This window comes from Pelophylax lessonae (genome assembly GCF_965119305.1).
Source record: "Pelophylax lessonae genome assembly, chromosome: 1".
NCBI lineage: Eukaryota > Metazoa > Chordata > Amphibia > Anura > Ranidae > Pelophylax > Pelophylax lessonae.
In genome coordinates this window covers 803,626,059-803,644,831 of record NC_138768.1, presented here as the reverse complement: position 1 = coordinate 803,644,831, position 18,773 = coordinate 803,626,059, and the positions used below count along the sequence as shown (strand labels likewise).

At 38.3% G+C, this 18,773-nt stretch overlaps 1 protein-coding gene across 1 annotated transcript in view; it reads left to right on the top strand.

Moving 5' to 3' along the window:
* Window positions 1-18,773, top strand: part of DOK7 (docking protein 7) — a 247,643-nt gene that overhangs the window by 212,337 nt on the left and 16,533 nt on the right. The window contains exon 10 of the mRNA XM_082256433.1: window positions 1,968-2,120. Coding sequence (XP_082112559.1) covers window positions 1,968-2,120 — 153 coding nt within the window. The remainder of the gene's footprint in view (window positions 1-1,967; window positions 2,121-18,773) is intronic.

The following is an 18,773-nucleotide window of genomic DNA, read 5'->3' as shown; positions in this document are numbered from 1 at the left end:
AATAAGCAATTTTTGTCAGATAAGTTCCCACGGACACAATTGATGTTTTTAGCTACCTGTAATATGGTAATTTTTCACAATGACCACAAGGCCAACCATACACAATGCAAAACATTTTCTGCAGCCATGGGATAGACATCTTATGGTTGTGCATTGGAAAAGACCACTTAAGACAAATATGTATGTATGATTCTAGTATTTTAAAAGAATTGTATCAGGAAAAATAGATTAAAAACTGCTTCAGGTATAAGGTGTGGGCACCTTGAGCTCCAAAACCTTCCAGTTATGGCTAAACATCCGGTTGGTCTAATAGGCAAAGCTTCGGCATTCACTGATAGTTTGCCTGCCTCTTCTTACCTCCTGTACATTCCAATTAATTAGTGAGGCTGCCCATCATAATGATGGTCCAGCTGGAATGTTTGAGGCATTGGCTTGATGGCAAGCTACACTACCCAGAATTTCTAAAGCTTTGCTTATCGAAATGGCCCAAGATTCAGCCGTGACAAGAAGGTTTGGGGAGGCTACAGGTATGTGCAAGTACCTCTCAGGGTCAGTACTTTCTACCAGCCATAGTTACCCCCAACACCACATATTGACAGTGTGTGAGTATTTTTAAAGTCAGATTATTTATTTAGTCAAGAGGGGGTTATAGTATAGGTTTCTGGTCAATTATTCTAGGTGTAACTGTAGTTATGTATATAGGTGCATTTAGACTCAAAACAGCTCAACGCTACAGATTCATTCACGCACTAGCAGCGCTACAGTCCATGAAATAAACCATGAATCAAATATTGAATGTATGGATGAACAAAATCAATGAAGGAAAATCCATGCATGCAGTCCCAGATTGTGAGAAGATGATGTCAATGGGTATATCCTTGCAGACCCCCAAAAAAGCCTTCACCACACCGCTGTGTACACCCAGTAGTGGGGACACTTACCAGAACCAATCTGTATATAAGCAGAATATAGTAAGCGGGAATGCCTTGGACGCCTTACTCCTCTGCGTAGAGAACACCAACCGGGACCACCAGCAAGTATCTCATGTATATCCCCTCATCAGCATAGAACATATGTGTGGGAAATAAAACAGCAACATAGCGTAATACTGCTAAAATATGTATGCCTTTATTCCCAGCCGTAACCCTTCACACATTGCACTTACAGAAATGACAATTCTTTAAACATGTCAGGAAAGTCAGCCGTTAGTTCCTACCGCTATGTCCCGTCCTAGACGAATACAGCCCGGTACCTGGCCGTAAGCCTCGGGGGATCGCGTGTCACCACGGCTTCCTGCTTCCTACGTGATTGCGTCACCACGCTTTGACGCGTTTCGTCATCAAGTGACTTCCACCGAGGGGTAACTGTAGTTATAGTTCCTTTTTTTTTGTCATTGCCCAGAAAAGGCTATATCATATTGGTACTGGTAATGTATTTTATCTTCAAATAATTTTAACAAATTAATTTACTGTAAGTGAACTTGTAGAAGCTGTAGAATTTAGCACTGATATAAACATTGGATGAAACAATAGATAAGTTCTGTTGTAGCAGTTGTAGAGTAAATGGAAACAAAAAAAGCCAGGCAAGCAAGTTTACAAACTGGGAACATATTGAGAACTGTAGCATCTGACATCTACTCCTCACACTGTAAGATGATGACCATGGGTGTTCTTCAAAGGTAGCTGGTAGGTATCTTACCCAGATTTTCAGCAAATATTTTATAATTTTAAGACACAATAAAAAAGAATTTTGTTTTATGACAGATTACGTATTTCAAATGATATCATGAGGGCATAACCTGATTTATATCCTGTGTAGGTACAGACAACGGTGATATATTTAAGTCGAAATATTTTTTTCAGCAGCCTGTGCTGCAATGTTTCTCTTGGCTAACATTCACAGATCTGAGCTGCAATAAAATGCCATGAGCATGAATTAATCAGAATATATCTGCTTCATCTGGTCAGCAGGGGCAGCAGGTTATCCAGCCGAGCCACTGGTTTCTGACCGACCTCGCAGTGAGACAGCAACATATGTAAATATCCCTATCAGCCCTACATCAAAGAAACAGCTCCATTACATGGCATTAGAACTTCAAGATCCTAGTACAGGAATACGAGGTAACATCCATTGCTCTCATCCAAACAGATCTTTCACTCATCACCATGACAATGACTGATTATTAACCTACTTCATCAGCAGTATCTTAAAGAAGCATGGGGAAGACTAACATCCTACTTGTTCATTTAGCTCCAGCCCATTGTGCTGTAGCTAATGCCTTCTGTGCAGTTGGCAGTAACTTGTCCTGTGGACACATTTCAAAGCCTTACAAAACCTTTCACACCCAACCAGCAAGAAGCCACACAGTAAAGCTTCCCCAACCAGCATATTTTTGAAGATAGAACTTACCTGCAGAGGGTACATTAGTCTCCAGGCTCATAGGGTCAGGGGTCCAAAAGTAAATTCTGTTCTAGCTAATACAGAATTTGCCAACCCTAACCCTGCTTTTTTTTTCCAGTTTTCTTTCTTATACGGAGTTAGGCATATTGAAGTGTAAGTAAAGGCATTTTGTTTTTAAAAAAATGGGAAGTGTTAGCTCCCCCCCTGTCAGCTTTTTATTGCTGCCTGTGTCCCTGCTATGTAGATTTAGCCTTTTTATTTGGCCTGGTGACCATTGTAATGAGTAATGGAAAATCCAAAATCTGAGAGTAGTCACCAGAGCAAAAGCAAGGGAAAATTCTCCAATCAGGATGGGTTTTCTTTTCACTTTAAGAGATTTTCTCTCATTTCCTGTTCTGTTTCCAGGGAAATAAGTGAAAGGAAATCAGCCTAGCAGGCCAGACAGCAAAAAAGATACAAGGTAATAAATTAGAATTTTAGGCCAAACTTTTTTGTTTCCCCTTTTGGATAGAATAAAGGAGGGTTATAACTCCTGTAAGGTTTATTTTTGTCCTCTTTGTCCCAATGGGTAGATTTACCTTCACTTCCTGCCCCATAGCCAAAACAGGAAGTGAAGGGAAATCCCTACAAATTAAGGGAATCTCTTGGGGACCCCAAGGCCACAAGAACTAGTGTTCCCATTAAAAGATGTCCCCTCTATTACTTTTCTGGGGGACAACCCAAAATTTGTAATTTTCCTTTACTTTGATTTTCAGTGATAATAGTAAACAGGAGAAATAGAAAGGGCTATTAGCCCTAATGGGGGCACGGACAGCAATAAAATATGAGAGGTTTTCTAATCCCTCTCCCCCTTCTATCCAAAACTAAAAAAAAGCTGTGACCTAAGATACACTTCAATAATATTTCCTTCATGAAGATAACACAAAAAATGTAAATGTAATTTATTTTTCCTTTTTTTTTTTTTTAAAGTGGAAAGTAGGAAACAGCACATGCTGCTTTTCTTTTTTATAGGGATTAGAAATGCTGTTCAATTTTATTAAACAAAATAATAATTTTAATCGTTCGGACTCTAGATACATTTTGCTGTAGTGCCCTGTAGCTCTTAGTTACAGCTCACCAGTCAGAATGCAAAAAGTATTCGTTTATATTACCACTAGTTCTAAAAACTGAACAAAAGTCAAGATGTTAAAATATTTAGTAGTGTATAGTCACTTTTAACTGAGGAAGTCACTCTGATGAGTAGTGGAACAATTTCAAGATTGCAAAACAAATAAAATTTAATATAACTAACTAGTACTAACTACACCATTACCTAAATATTGTTTTTTTTTTTTTATATATTTACATTTTTCTGTTGTTCAGCTCTGCCGAAAATTAAAGTATTGCCCCCCCTCCCCTTTTTATGACCATTGCCAAATGAGAAGTTTAACCCTAGGTGATTAAATATCTTACTAATTTTGATAAAGGTATCATTTACAACTGTTTGTTAATGGTAACATAAAGGTGACTTCTAATTTTGTTTAGTGATCCTTTAAAAAAAAGTCCTGCACTGGAGTAATAAAAGCCAGTAGAATAGGCAGACAGCGTAGATGGAGAGGTATTTGTTAATCAAATGGTTTGTTATAGTGACCTTGACTTTGGAAGACAGCAGTAAAGTCAGCCGAGATTATGAGCTCTGTTTAAAGTCAATTACGTGAAGAATAACTGAGCTCATTAAAATAAGATTTACAGGCATACATATTCATAGACCATTCTTTTAACTCAATATATATGCATAATTTGCCACTATATGAACTTGTTTTAACCATTCTAGTGACCTCTGACATTATATACTGGTGCACCAGCTTCTCAATTAAACACAGAGCTAGAATCTACAATATGTTGTGATTAGAACAATTAAATACCTAATATAAGTAATTTTATTCAGATAAATGATTTAACAAATACATTTTTCAAATTCTGTTAAGCAAAAGATTGCCTATATATATATATATATATATATATATATATATATATATAGTAGCTGAATATGAATTTTTAAACATTTAATATACCTAATTTTGCTACAAAGAATTTATGCCAAAACATAAAGCAAATGACTTGGGAAAGCTTTTTAAAATGAGTTTGTTCTAGTAAAAACGTATATCAATTTTAGTTGTATATTTCAAATATACAGTATCTCACAAAAGTGAGTACACCCCTCACATTTTTGTAAATATTGTATTTTATCTTTTCATGTGACAACACTGAAGAAATTATACTTTGCTACAATGTAAAGTAGTGAGTGTACAGCTTGTATAACAGTGTAAATTTGTTGTCCCCTCAAAATAACTCAACACACAGCCATAAATGTCTAAACTGCTGGCAACAAAAGTGAGTACACCTCTAAGTGAAAATGTCCAAATTGGGCCCAATTTGCCATTTTCCTTCCCCGGTTTCATGTGACTCGTTAGTGTTACAAGGTCTCAGGTGTGAATGGGGAGCAGGTGCGTTAAATTTTTTGTTCTCGCTCTCACTCTCTCATACTGGTCACTGGAAGTTCAACACGGCACCTCATGGCAAAGAACTCTGAGGATCTGATAAAAAGAATTGTTGCTCTACATAAAGATGGCCTAGGCTATAAGAAGATTGTCAAGACCCTGAAACTTAGCTGCAGAACAGTGGCCAAGACCATACAGCAGTTTAACAGGGCAGGTTCCACTCAGAATAGGCCTCGCCATGGTCGACCAAAGCAGTTGAGTTCATGTGCTCAGCATCATATCCAGAGGTTGAAGGGGTGGGGGGTCAGCCCATTGGTGCTCAGACCATACGCTGCACACTGCATCAAATTGGTCTGCATGGCTGTCATACAAGAAGGAAGCCTCTTCTAAAGATGATGCACAAGAAAGCCCACAAACAGTTTGCTGAAGACAAGCGGACTAAATACATGGATTACTAGAACCATGTCCTGTGGTCTGATGAGACCAAGATAAACATTCAGGTTCAGATAGTGTCAAGTGTGTGTGGCAGCAACCAGTTGAGGAGTACAAAGACAATGGTGTCTTGCCTACAGTCAAGCATGGTGGTGGGAGTGTCATGGTCTGGGGCTGCAGGAATGCTGCCGGCACTGGGGAGCTACAGGTTATTGAGGGAACCATGAATGCCAACATGTACTGTGACATACTGAAGCAGAGCATGATCCCCTTCCTTCAGAGACTGGGCCGCAGGGCAGTATTCCAACATGATAATGACCCCAAACACACCTCCATGATGACAATTGCCTTGCTAAAGAAGCTGAGGGTAAAGGTGATGGACTGGCCAAGCATGTCACCAGACCTAAACCCTATTAAGAATCTGTGGGGCATCATCAAAGGGAAGGTGGAGGAGCGCAAGGTCTCTAACATCCAACAGCATGATGTCATCATGGAGGAGTGGAAGAGGACTCCAGTGGCAACCTGTGAAGCTCTGGGGAACTCCATGCCCAAGAGGGTTAAGACAGAGCTGGAAAATAATGGTGGCCACACAAAACATTGACACTTTGGGCCCAATTTGGACATTTGCACTTAGGGGTGTACTCACTTTCTTTGCCAGTGGTTTAGACATTAATGGCTGTGTGTTGAGTAATTCTGAGGGGACAACTAATTTACACTGTTATACAAGCTGTAAGCTCACTACTGTACATTGTAACAAAGTGTAATTTCTTCAGTGTTGTCACATGAAAAGGTATAATAAAATATTTACAAAAATGTGAGTTGTGTACTCACTTTTTTGAGATACTGTATATATATATATTTTTTTTTTTTCCAACAAGATTTAAAATGCTTCAATTAATATGCTAAGAAAAAAAATTGCAATAATGAGATACAAGGGTAGAACTCAGCAAATTCTCCATAGACTATTCCTAAAATATGAGATTTATAATGTGTGTAAGAATGGAACTCTCAGAATCACAGTGTCAGTGGAGTGTTTCATCAGAATAAATTGGTAAATAGTATACAGATAAATGGTGGGATTTGAATTACCCCTCCAATGAACGCAAATACTTCACTTACAAAGTCAATAAAAATCTTTATTTCATCCATTAAAAAACTTGTAAAAACTTCAATCAAATCATATATCAAAAATGCAAGAATGTTCAAACTACCAATCATGCCTCATTGAAGGGCTCGAGATTGTTTAACAAGGTAGTCTTTTGAGACTAGGTAAGGACGGTCGACACGTTTTGCAGGAACACTTGCTTCCTCCGGACCTCCTAGCTCATATACAGGTACAGTGACAAAGAGTTCTACAAACAAAAATACATGTAAGTCACATAATATCTACATATACAATTGTAATCATAATCCATCAATATAAAAATAATAAATAATTACCCCGAGGACTAGGGGGAAATGGGGGGGGGGGGGAAGAGGGGAAAGGTGGCCAGCTCCCACAGACCTTATAGTAGAGCTTACCTACACAGATCTATAGAGAAAAACATTGGTTGCCATGTCAAAGGAAAGATGCAGCAGACCCTAAAGCCAGGTAGGTGTTATCCCAGACAGAAATGGAAAAGTGGGTGCCCAGCACTCCTCCCATTTTCCCTTTTCTGCCTGGAATAACACCTACCTGGTTTTAGGATCTATTGCATCTTTTCTTTGACATGGTGACCAGTGTTTTTCTCTATAGATTTGTGTATGTAAGCTCTAGGTAAGTATATGGTCTGTTGGAGCAGTCCACCTTTCCCACAATATATATATATATATATATATATATATATATATATATATATATATATATATATATATTTTTTTTTTTTTTTTTACTTTATGGAGGACTTTTCTGGCCCCCACATAGAAACTTCTGTATAAGCATATTTTTTTTTTCTTTGTAGTTTAGCGTCCGGGGATTTGTTAACCTTCCCACGGGCCGACAAAACTTTATTCACTTGAAATATAATCAACTTGTCCATACTGGTGATCTAAAAATGGTAATTGGATTTTACACAGCTATAGCAAGGTATTTTGAAAGGATATATTTCAATTTTCCTTCCCCTTCCCCCTTCCTACATGGGGGATAGTTATTAATTATTGTGATATTGATGGATTATGATAAGAATTGTATATGTAAATACATAGGGCCTAACTCACTATAGCACCTAGTTTGCAAATGGGTGAACAAATGGTCACAAACGACTAAAACTAGTCAGAAACGGTTTTCACTATAGCACTTGGTGAATATTTACTCACAAATTTAATTCACTATAGGTCACATAAATCAGAGACCATCTAAATCACTAGTCATGCTAGAAGCAGGTGAATTGCACATGGAAATAATGTTTAGAGCTTAATCTCATAGATTAAATGGCTCCTAAACATGTGGTATATTGTTTGGAGGTGTTCTGCTTTTAAATGTCTTGAAATATTGTTGTGAAAGCAGAAATATGCTTGAAAGTCTGAGAAGAGATAAATTCACCCTGTTTTTAGAACTCTGTACTGACAAACTGAGCATGCCCAGACTAGAAAACTAGTCACAAACCTACTCTCATTTTGTTTAAGCCCCGTGCTATAGTGAATTCCAAAATGTGTGAAAGTCTAACAAGCGTGAATTTGTGAGAGCTAGCAAACTATGTACTATTTATATATAAATGCAAAAAAATAAAAAAAAATAAATGCAAGTGTCAATCGTTGATTCTCATTGTATAACTGTTACTTACAAAAAAAACATACATTTTAATTTTGAGATTAACTCTTTAATTCCTAAAACAAATTGTCCTTGCTGGGATTTTTGTTGCTCCCTTTTTTTTTGTTAAACAAAGCTATTAATGAGTAATGTTTCCTGTTTATTTATATATATATATATATATTTTTTTTTTTTTATATATATATAGAGAGAGACTTTTTAAGCAGAGTAGTATAGCATCAAGTCAGTTAAACTACAGGGATATTGATCTGATCAGTTAAGTAGCAGAGGGGGTTGTTAATCCGTTTCAGCTGCTTTGGTGTTAATGAAATTAACAACAGGTACACAAGATGGGCAACAGTGAGACGACCATCAAAACAGAAATGGTTCTACAGTTGGAGGCCACTGACATTTTTTTCCCTAATAATATTTTCTGCCTCTTTTTCATTCGTTTTGCAATTGGCTAGGGTCAGTGTCACCTCTGGGAGCATGAAGCGATACCTGGACCTTATGGAGGTTGCACAGGCAGTCCAACTCCTCCAGGATGGCATATCATAACATGCCATTGCCAGAAAGTTGGCTGTGTCTCCCAGCACAGTCTCAAGAGCATGGAGGAGATTCCAGGAGACAGGCAGTTACTCTAGGAGAGTTGGACAGAGCTGTAGAAGGTCCTTAACTGATCAGCAAGACCGGTATCTGCTCCTTTGTGCAAGAGGAAACAGGATAAGCACTGCCAGAGTCCTACAAATAGACCTAATGCGGGCCACTGGTGTAAATGTCTCTGAACAAAGGGTGGCCTGAGGGCCCAACATCCTCTAGTGGGCCTTGTGCTCACTACCGAGCATTGTGGAGCTTGATTGGCATTTTCTATTGAACACCAGAATTGGTAGGTCCACCACTGGTGCCCTATGCTTTTCACAGATTAGAGCAGGTTCACCCTGAGCACATGTAACAGACATGAAAGGGTCTGGAGAAGCCATGGAGAACGTTATGCTGCCTGTAGCATCATTCAGCATGACCGGTTTGGTGATGGGTCAGTGATGGTCTGGAGAAGCATATCCATGGAGGGACGCACAGACCTCTACAGGCTACCTCTACACCCTGACTGCCATTAGGTATCGGGATGAAATCCTTGGACCCATTGTCAGACCCTACGCTGGTACAGTGGGTCCTGGGTTTCTCCTGGTGCGGGACAATGCCGGCCTCATGTGATGAGAGTATGCAGCCAGTTCCTGGAGGATGAAGAAATTCAAACCATTGAACAGCCTCCACGCTTTCCTGATCTAAATCCAATAGAACCGCTCTGGCACATTATGTTTCGGTCCATCTGACACCTGCCAGGTTGCACCTCAGTCTGTTCAGGAGCTCATTGATTCCCTGGTCCAGATCTGGGAAGAAATACCCCAGGACACCATCTGTCGTCTCATTAAGAGCATGCCTTGACATTGTCAGGCATGCATACAAGCACGGGTTTGGGCCATACAAACTACTTTTTTGTAGTACCATTTTGAGTTGCTGCATTGAAATTTCAGCAAAATGGACTAGTCTGCTGCATCATTTTTTCACTTTGATTTTGGGGTGTCTTTGAATTCAGCCCTCTGTAGATTGATCATTTTCATTTCCATCAAATGATGTGGCATTATTTGATTTCTAACACATTACCCAGTACATATCAGTATAGATCTTAACACATTACCCAGTCCATATCAGTATAGATATTCAGTATGATATTTTTCCCCATTGAGATCTGATGTGTTTTCAGAGTGTTCCTTTAATTTTTTGGAGCAGTGTATATATAGATATATACATTTTGTTAACATATGATAGATAGATAGATGCATTCTCTGTATTATATATATTTTTGTGTATATCCTGCCATGTGCATTGTGTATGCCCCAGGACATTGCCATTTTGTTTGCCATATCTTTTGTTACACTGAGCATGCTCAGCCACTTTGCAATTTGAGCCATATCTCTGGTCATACTGGGCATTCTCAGAGACTTAGCTGTTTGACATCTGATAAGTAAATGGTAGATAATGCACTTGTTGCTCTCCACCTCAGATAAATCTAAACCATAACTCCCACAGCTGTCTTCACAAACCACACACAATACCATTGCTGATGCAAATTTAAAATGAGTAACAATTTTGTGTGTTGTTTAGTATTTCCAAATGATCATCATTTTCACCACAAAAATGTAATATGTGTACCAACATCATTAATCCAAATCAAAATGTCATTACCAAAATTCAGAAGGTAACAGAACTAATCTACACTCACACACCAATAAACGCCAAATATCACAGAATAAATCAAGAAACAGAACTCCTGCCTGATGCAATTCCACCACCTATAGGTTAATGCCTAAAGAAATTTAGTATTTAGGTGTAGGAGGGTTCCACCACCATTGCAAATCTTGCCATATGTGTTCCACAGGGAAGGACAAAAAGCAGCCTTGAGAATTGAACACCAGCACCAATTGCAGCCTCTTACCAAGCAAAAAGCCCCAAAATTAGAGATGGTCCTATAGGAGCATGCAGACAGTAATCAGCTATAACCTGCCTTGGAACCAGATGACATATCACAGAAACGGGTTGGTCAATGGCATTTAGGACTTCCAGGGTACATCTGCATTGATTAACTTTTTGCGCCCCAGTGACTTTGGGCTGTTTAACACCACAGAGATGAAGGCTCCATGCATGTGGCAGCACAGTAGCTAGCTGGATAGCACTTCTGCCTTGCAGCACCGGCGTCATTGGTTCGAAACCCAACCATGCCACTATCTGGTTAGAGGTTTGTATGTTCTTCCTCTGTTGCGGTGTTATAGCTTCTTTTTCACAAGGTATTATATTTCTCACGGGTTTCATATAATGGAAACAAAAGAAATGACATTGTAAATAAAGCGAGTGTGATGATGAATGTGCTTATCAACAATTTGTGTGAAGCAGCCCTCACAAAGTTTACATTTCCTGCTTTGTAGCCTCCACATGCCAAACAAATTACAACTTGAATTGTTTTGTTTTTGGTACCATTGATCATGGCCAGAGACTTAGACATTTGATCTTTTCCATTATACACTGCACAGATACATATGTTTATATAGCTGATGCATTCTTTCATTTGCAGAGATTGTGTGTTCTTGATCAACAGGTGTGAGTACTTGAGGCATAGATGAAGAGACTGAATTATTTACACTGGTGGGCATGTCCTTTATTGGGTGGATGTAGGTGTGCTATCAATCCAACCTATGTTATATAAAGGCCTGCACTAGTGGGTTTTGCTTTGCCTGAGAAGAGGCCAGGTTATTTGCAGGCAGGGTGCGATAGTGTACATAATGACCCACACTGGCTGTGGTTTGATGAATGTTTTGTCTGTTTGCTGTAATTGTTTTGCATTTTGGCCCTCAAAAGTGGCTTTTTGTGTGTCTTTGTCCAGTGTGACCATACGTTTCTTCTTTGTGAGCATTAGCTGACCCTTCTCTTTTTATTGTTACTTACAAATCCCACGTGTTTGACAACTCCTAATGTTGATCTAGTTTCCTAAATTTTTTATAAATATGAAGCTTCCTGTTAACCCTAACCAGAATTGTATGTGTGTGAATTTGGAGGGGTGTAGTTATTGTGCTGCCTTTTATTTTGTCAATTTTATATCTTGTCTGTTTTGTTTTTTTAATCCTGCACTTAAACTTTTGATGGGGGTGGGGTGGTGAGAGTTGTTATAATGTTATGTTTGACCTGGTTATGCTCACCTTATTTTTGTCCCTGCTGCACACTATGAAATTGAAGGCGTGTCCAATTTAAGTGTTTCTCTTTTAGATGGTAAGCTCTTTAGAGCTGGGCCCTTCTAACCATATTCTAAAGTGCTGTAAAAAATAAAATGTCGGTCAATTTTTTGAGCAAAGTAACTGAATGAACAAAATAGTGTTCCTATTCTCCAAATAAAATGTAGAATCGGTTTTGAATTTTTTTTTTTTTTTTTTTGAGGTTTGATAAAATATTTTAGAAGTGGAATGTCTTAACACATCTTCCAATCTCTACTAAATCTACTTTGCTACAAAACAATTTTATTCTGCACACATGCAGGTAAAAAAGAAAGTATAAATCCAAAACTAAAAGAAGAAGCTTTTAACAGCTCCAATGCTGATTTTCAGGTTCCAATCATTTTTGCTATGGTCTAGGTAGACAATTGAACATCTCAACATCTCAAATTAGGTATTCATTTTCTCTAATCATCAGTTACCCACCCCTTAAACACAATTTTTTAAATAATTATTTAGCGAAATAAGCATATTGAACATATTTTCACAATGGCACACAACTGGTTGCCCGGGCCAGCTCCTGGCCTGGAAATGCATCCTCATATGTGTAAGGACGTTAGGACGCACTTATAAGTGTTATTGCTACTCAGAGTTGTCAGCAAGTTAACACGGTAAGATCACTTTTTTAGCATGAGATTTTGCTGATTTGCGAGGTACGTGTGGGAGATGTCTTGGTGTTTGCAGTGTTTAGGGGGATGTAGTATTGGAATTTTGTGTTTAGTGATCCTCAGAACACATGTTACTTCCTGATTCTATGCATAGTAGACTTCCTGCATGTGTACATGTAAATACAGTGTGGAATATGTGTGTGCATTTTAGCAAGTGCTCCACAAACTGTTGGCTAAAATGAAAAAATAGGTTGCGCTAATACTGTAAATATTGACAATCATAAAGCATTATATATAAATAAAAGTAGTAAAAAATTGAAAGAAATAAAAAATTATTGTTGGATTGATCCAAAAACAAAAAATGGGATGAAAACACTAAAAAATGTGTACACCAGTGATAGTCCAAAATATTGATGAATCCTCGATCGTGAAATGACACTCGGAATGTATCAGCGAACAAATAAGAACATCCGCCAAAGATTGGAATATCCACCACCGCTAAACCTGCTTCCAGACATCCTGACGCCAAGGGTCAACTGTGCTCTGAATGATACAAAAACACGGCCTCCAACTCCCAATTGAGACACTCCTCTGTGCACATCCATTAGAAGTTCACCTGGCGGCGTGAATAACTCTCCATTAAATGTAAAGGAAGAAGCACCATAGTGTAAAACCTTTACATTTATTAAAAAAAAAAAAATGCAATTGCACTTACACAGATAAAATGGAAAGAAGCAAAGACAATGCCGCCGGCTGCAACAGCTACACCGTCCCTCCAGGATTAGTACAAGGCTCGGTGACCTTAGCACCTCGCTGAACTGACGCGTTTTGTCACAACTGGCAGTGTCCTGGGACACAGGCGGCGTGCTGACTCACCGCATTAAGTACAGAATCAACTACAATGCCACGTCTCGGTCTGAGCCCCAAGTCGTCTGCAGCTGATCCACCATTTTGGACAAGGGAAAAAGGACCGTCTCCCCTGATCGAATAACCTTACCCATTTGTATAAAAATATAAAATGGAATAAAAATAAAATGAAAAATAACAATAAAAATACCCTATAGCCATACCAACTCTGTATAGAGACATATGACAAAATAAACTACCAGATAAAAACTTGAATACTGAAGCATTGGAACCTCTATTGGATACTGGGTAAGATTCACCATAATGTTGTTTGTGTTAAATCCAATTCTAATATACCCTATAGATTTAAATGAGTAGCACGTGAAATGCAATCACTATATAAAATGATCAGCATCAATCTATTGCGCACCAACCGGATATAAGCACTGGAAGTTCCATCTAAAGGAATGTGGGACAACTAGTAAAGAGACCTCCAGTGGCGACACATAACTATTTTTGGTTCGATAACCAATTTTTTTTGTCAGGATAGGGGTGTTGCAATGGGGGACAAATATGCCCCTAGTCTGGAAAATATTTTCATGGCCCAGTGGGAGGAGGAGGGCGTCTATGCTTAACATCGACCTCAGGTCCTTTTTTGGGCCAGGTACATAGACGACGTCCTCCTCCTATGGGATGGTGAAAGCTCTGATTTATCTCAATTTATGGATTTCCTGAATGATAATGATCAAAGGATACATTTGAATTATGAGGCTAGCCAGAAGAAAAGGTAGTAGTAACAAAACAATCCCCTTTAATTGAGATAGCCAGATCCAAAAAAATTACCATCTCAATTAAAGTGAGGAAAAGGGGATAGTTTTGTTACTACTACCTTTTTTAAACCAACTGACAGGAATTCCTATATTCCTGTGGATAGTTGCCACAGCTCTTGGTTACAATTAGTACTGAAAAGCCAATATATGAGGCTGCGGTGTAACTGCACAAAGGTGAGTGACTTTTGGACCCAGACTGAGGTCCTCACTCAGAGGTTTGTGGAGAAGGGATACAGTCTCCAATTTCTCCAAGACACTAACGAGAGTCAGGTCACCCATATAAATAGGATGGACCTTTTAAAGGAAAAGTCCCCACAAGACAACGTTAATTCCTCACCAACAGTCCCTGTTATTACCACCTTTTCTACCCAATGTAGGGGAGTTAAGCGCTTCATTTAACATTGGCATATTTTAAGTAATGATCAGGTGCTGGGCAAAGTTCTGCCTGCTAACCCTCAGGTGGTGTTTTGAGGGGTTTCCACCCTTAAAGATCGAATTCCCCCCAACACACTGAACCCTTCCGCTCAAAAATTGAGTTTTTTTCCACAACCTTACGGGGTAATACCAATGTAAGAGATGTCAGGTATGTTAAATAAATGATTGTAAACACAGGAGAACCAATGAGTTTGTCTCTACTAGTATGATGGGTACATTTAAAATTAAACCCTTTATCACTTGCTCGAGTACAGGGGTGGTGTACTTGTTGCAGTGCCCCTGTGGGCTCCAGTATGTGAGCAGAACCAAACGTTCCTTACAGGTCCGGCTGAATAAGCAGATAAACAATATTAGAAAGGTTTTCAAACAGCACTCAGTTTCCAAGCATTATCTTTTGGCACATAATAAAGATTCCCAGGAACACTATCTTTTTAAGGATAGATAAATTTAGCCCACATTGGCAACGAGGCTCCCTAGTGAGGGGGATCTCCAAACTTGAGATGGCTTGGATTCATAGGGTCAAAATGTACGCGCCTTATGGGCTAAATGTTGATGTTAATGCATTTATTGATAATTCTTAAAACCCATGGGTTCATTACGATGTGATGGGTACTATGTTGCAATATATGTATCCTTTGTGAACTCGGTATGAGTCTTAGAATTGTCTTTTAATTGGGAAATTTTCTATATTGGGTTACTTTTTCGCCCGTAATATAGGTTTTGGTTATTTTAGTTTCATTGGGGTATTTTATGCCCATATTTAGCTGTTTTATTTTTATGCATTTCTCTAGTCATAGTAACTGTAATTTCCCATTTAATTTTATGTAAGGGCCAATTCAATCTGGTATTGGTCTTTCTATTCATTGATTGATCACTAGAGGTCTTCTTACTAGTTGTCCTCATATTCCTCTAGATGAAACTTCCAATGCCTATATCTGGTATGGCACGCAACATATCGATGCTGATCATTTTTAGAGTGATTGCATCCTATGAGCCATTCTTTTATTTACTGGGTTTATTGGAGTTGAATTTAGCATAACAACAGTATGGTGAATCTAGCCTAGTATTTAATAAGAGGTTTCGTGTTTTCTATTCATTGATTGGCCACTAGAGGTCTCTTTACTAGTTGTCCCCACATTCTTTTGGATGGAACTTCCGGTGCTTATATCTGGTCGGTACGCAACATATTCACGCTGATCATTTTATATAGTGATTGCATTTCACGTGCTATTCATTTAAATCTATATGGTATATTAGAATTGGATTTAACACAAACAACATTATGGTGAACCTTACCCAGTATCCAATAGAGGTTCCATTGTTTCAGTATTCAAGTTTTTATCTGGTAGTTTATTTTGTGCCAACATATGTCTCTATACAGAATTGGTATGGTTATAGGGTATTTTTATTGGGTTTTTTTTTTTCATTTTATTTTTATTCCATTTTATATTTATATATAAATCGATCAGGTGGGACAGTCCTTTTTTCCCTTGTCCAAAATGGTGGATTAGCTGCAGACGACTTGACGCTCAGACCGAGGCGTGGCATTTTAGTTGTTTTTGTACTTAATGAGCCATTCTTTTATTTACTGGGTTTATTAGAGTTAAATTTAGCATAACAACAGTATGGTGAATCTAGCCTAGTATTTAATAAGAGGTTTCGTGTTTTCTATTCATTGATTGGCCACTAGAGGTCTCTTTACTAGTTGTCCCCACATTCTTTTGGATGGAACTTCCGGTGCTTATATCTGGTCGGTACGCAACATATTCACGCTGATCATTTTATATAGTGATTGCATTTCACGTGCTATTCATTTAAATCTATATGGTATATTAGAATTGGATTTAACACAAACAACATTATGGTGAACCTTACCCAGTATCCAATAGAGGTTCCATTGTTTCAGTATTCAAGTTTTTATCTGGTAGTTTATTTTGTGCCAACATATGTCTCTATACAGAATTGGTATGGTTATAGGGTATTTTTATTGGGTTTTTTTTTTTTTCATTTTATTTTTATTCCATTTTATATTTATATATAAATCGATCAGGTGGGACAGTCCTTTTTTCCCTTGTCCAAAATGGTGGATTAGCTGCAGACGACTTGACGCTCAGACCGAGGCGTGGCATTTTAGTTGTTTCTGTACTTAATGCGGTGAGTCAGCACGCTGCCCATGCCCCAGGATGACATCAGTTGTGACAAAAGGCGTCAGTTCAGTGACGTGTTGTCGGCACAGTGCCTTGTACTATCCTGGAGGGATAGGTGTAGCTTTTGTCTTTGGTTCATTCTATTTTATCTGTGTAAGTGCAATTGCATATATTTATTAATACATTTTAAGGTTTTCACTATGGTGCTTCTTCCTTTACATTTTATGGGGAGCTATTCACGTGGCCAGGTGAACTTCTAATGGATGTGTCAATTGGAGTTGGAGGCCGTGTTTTTGTATCATTCAGAGCACAGTTGACCCTTGAGGTCAGGATGTCTGGTAAGCGGGTTCTCCTTTAGCAGTGGTGGATAATCCAATCGGTGGCGGATGTCCTAATTTGTTCACTGATACATTCCAAGTGTCATTTCACGATCGAGGATTCATTACTCCTTATCATTGTTTTGGACTACCACTGGTATTCACTGGTATTCACATTTTTTAGTGTTTTCATAACATTTTTTGTTTTTGGATCAATCCAACAATAATTTTTTATTTCTTTCAATTTTTTACTACTTTTATGTTTATATAATGCTTTATGATTGTCAATATTTACAATATTAGCTCAACTTATGTTTTGATTTTTGGTTTGTTTGGTGTATTTCTCACTATATAGTTGCTGCTCCAGAACACACATAGTTTATCACAGTTTATTTTTCCATTACTAAAATGAAATCCAGTATAGTCCTAATAAACTCTACTCACATGTAACTTAGCCAGCAATTTTCACCACCCTATGCATATGTGTCTTGTTTTTGGTTGCCTCATTCTGGTGATGTTTACGTCACCCAATCAAAAGTTCACTATTCACAGAAAATGCCACAGATGAGTCATCTCTGGTCACATCTTACCAGTTTCCCTGACAGCTGAGTGTGTCTGCATCTACCTCACTTAAAGGCTAAGTTCACTTTTAATTTTGCTAAATTCCAGCTCCCCTATGTAACAATAAACTATTAATGTACCTCTGTTGCAAAACAATACACAGTTTCTTTAATTGAGAGAAGGCCTTACCTGCGCTTTTGCTATATTTCCTTAGACTGCTTCATCTCTTGCTGGTATGTAGATATTAGACACAGAAGCCAGTAATGCTGGCCATACACTATACGAAAAATCATTCAAACTTGTTTTCTAAAAACGAACACTCAGCCGTGAGAGTAAACGATAGTGCCATCATGTAATGACTGATAAATCGTTCAATGGACATAAATTAATCAGTTTTTTGTACATTTTTTCAAATATGCCAAGTGCAAACAGTTTGGACGAGAAACACATTAACCTTTCAATTATTTGTTCATTCAGCAGAAATTTTTCAAACTTGCCCTTCATCTTTTGGCTCAAAACATCACAACTTATTACCCGTTTGTGCCCATTAACTGGCCATAAAACAAAAGAACTGCCCAAATGACGAATTTCGGCCGATTTTTTGTATAGTGTATGGCCAACAAAAGACACAGGAAGGAATTCATCAGCTGACCTCATTAGCACACACCTGTGGCTGAGTTTCCTCCTTCCAGCAGATCCCAACCACCCCCAGCTAGGTGCACGCTTTTCTAATACAATTAATCAGGGATCACTGGTCTCACTAAATACAGACATTTTTGTTTTTGTCTTAAATTCATCTTGCATAGATCTGTTCATTTGCAGAGTGCAGGAAATGAGAGATCATTTAACCGCCTATATGGATAAAGCTGTAGTACCTAAAAGAAGAGACACATGTCCTGGGTTCTGTAAAGTCCAGCATACACTATACAATCTGATTGTACAATCTCCTTTAGATCTACTATCAATTTTGTAGTGCAAGGGCCTGCCTGATTGGATACAGAGTGATCGGATAGCTGGTGTGTCCTCCCATTATATAGTTTTGATAAATCTAAAGGAGATTGTACAGAGCTTGTACAATGAGATTGTATAATGTATGGCCACCTTTAACTACTTCTAATCCTTGTTTGCTTCGCAACAACATTTTCAAACTGCAAATCCACTTCAGTAACAT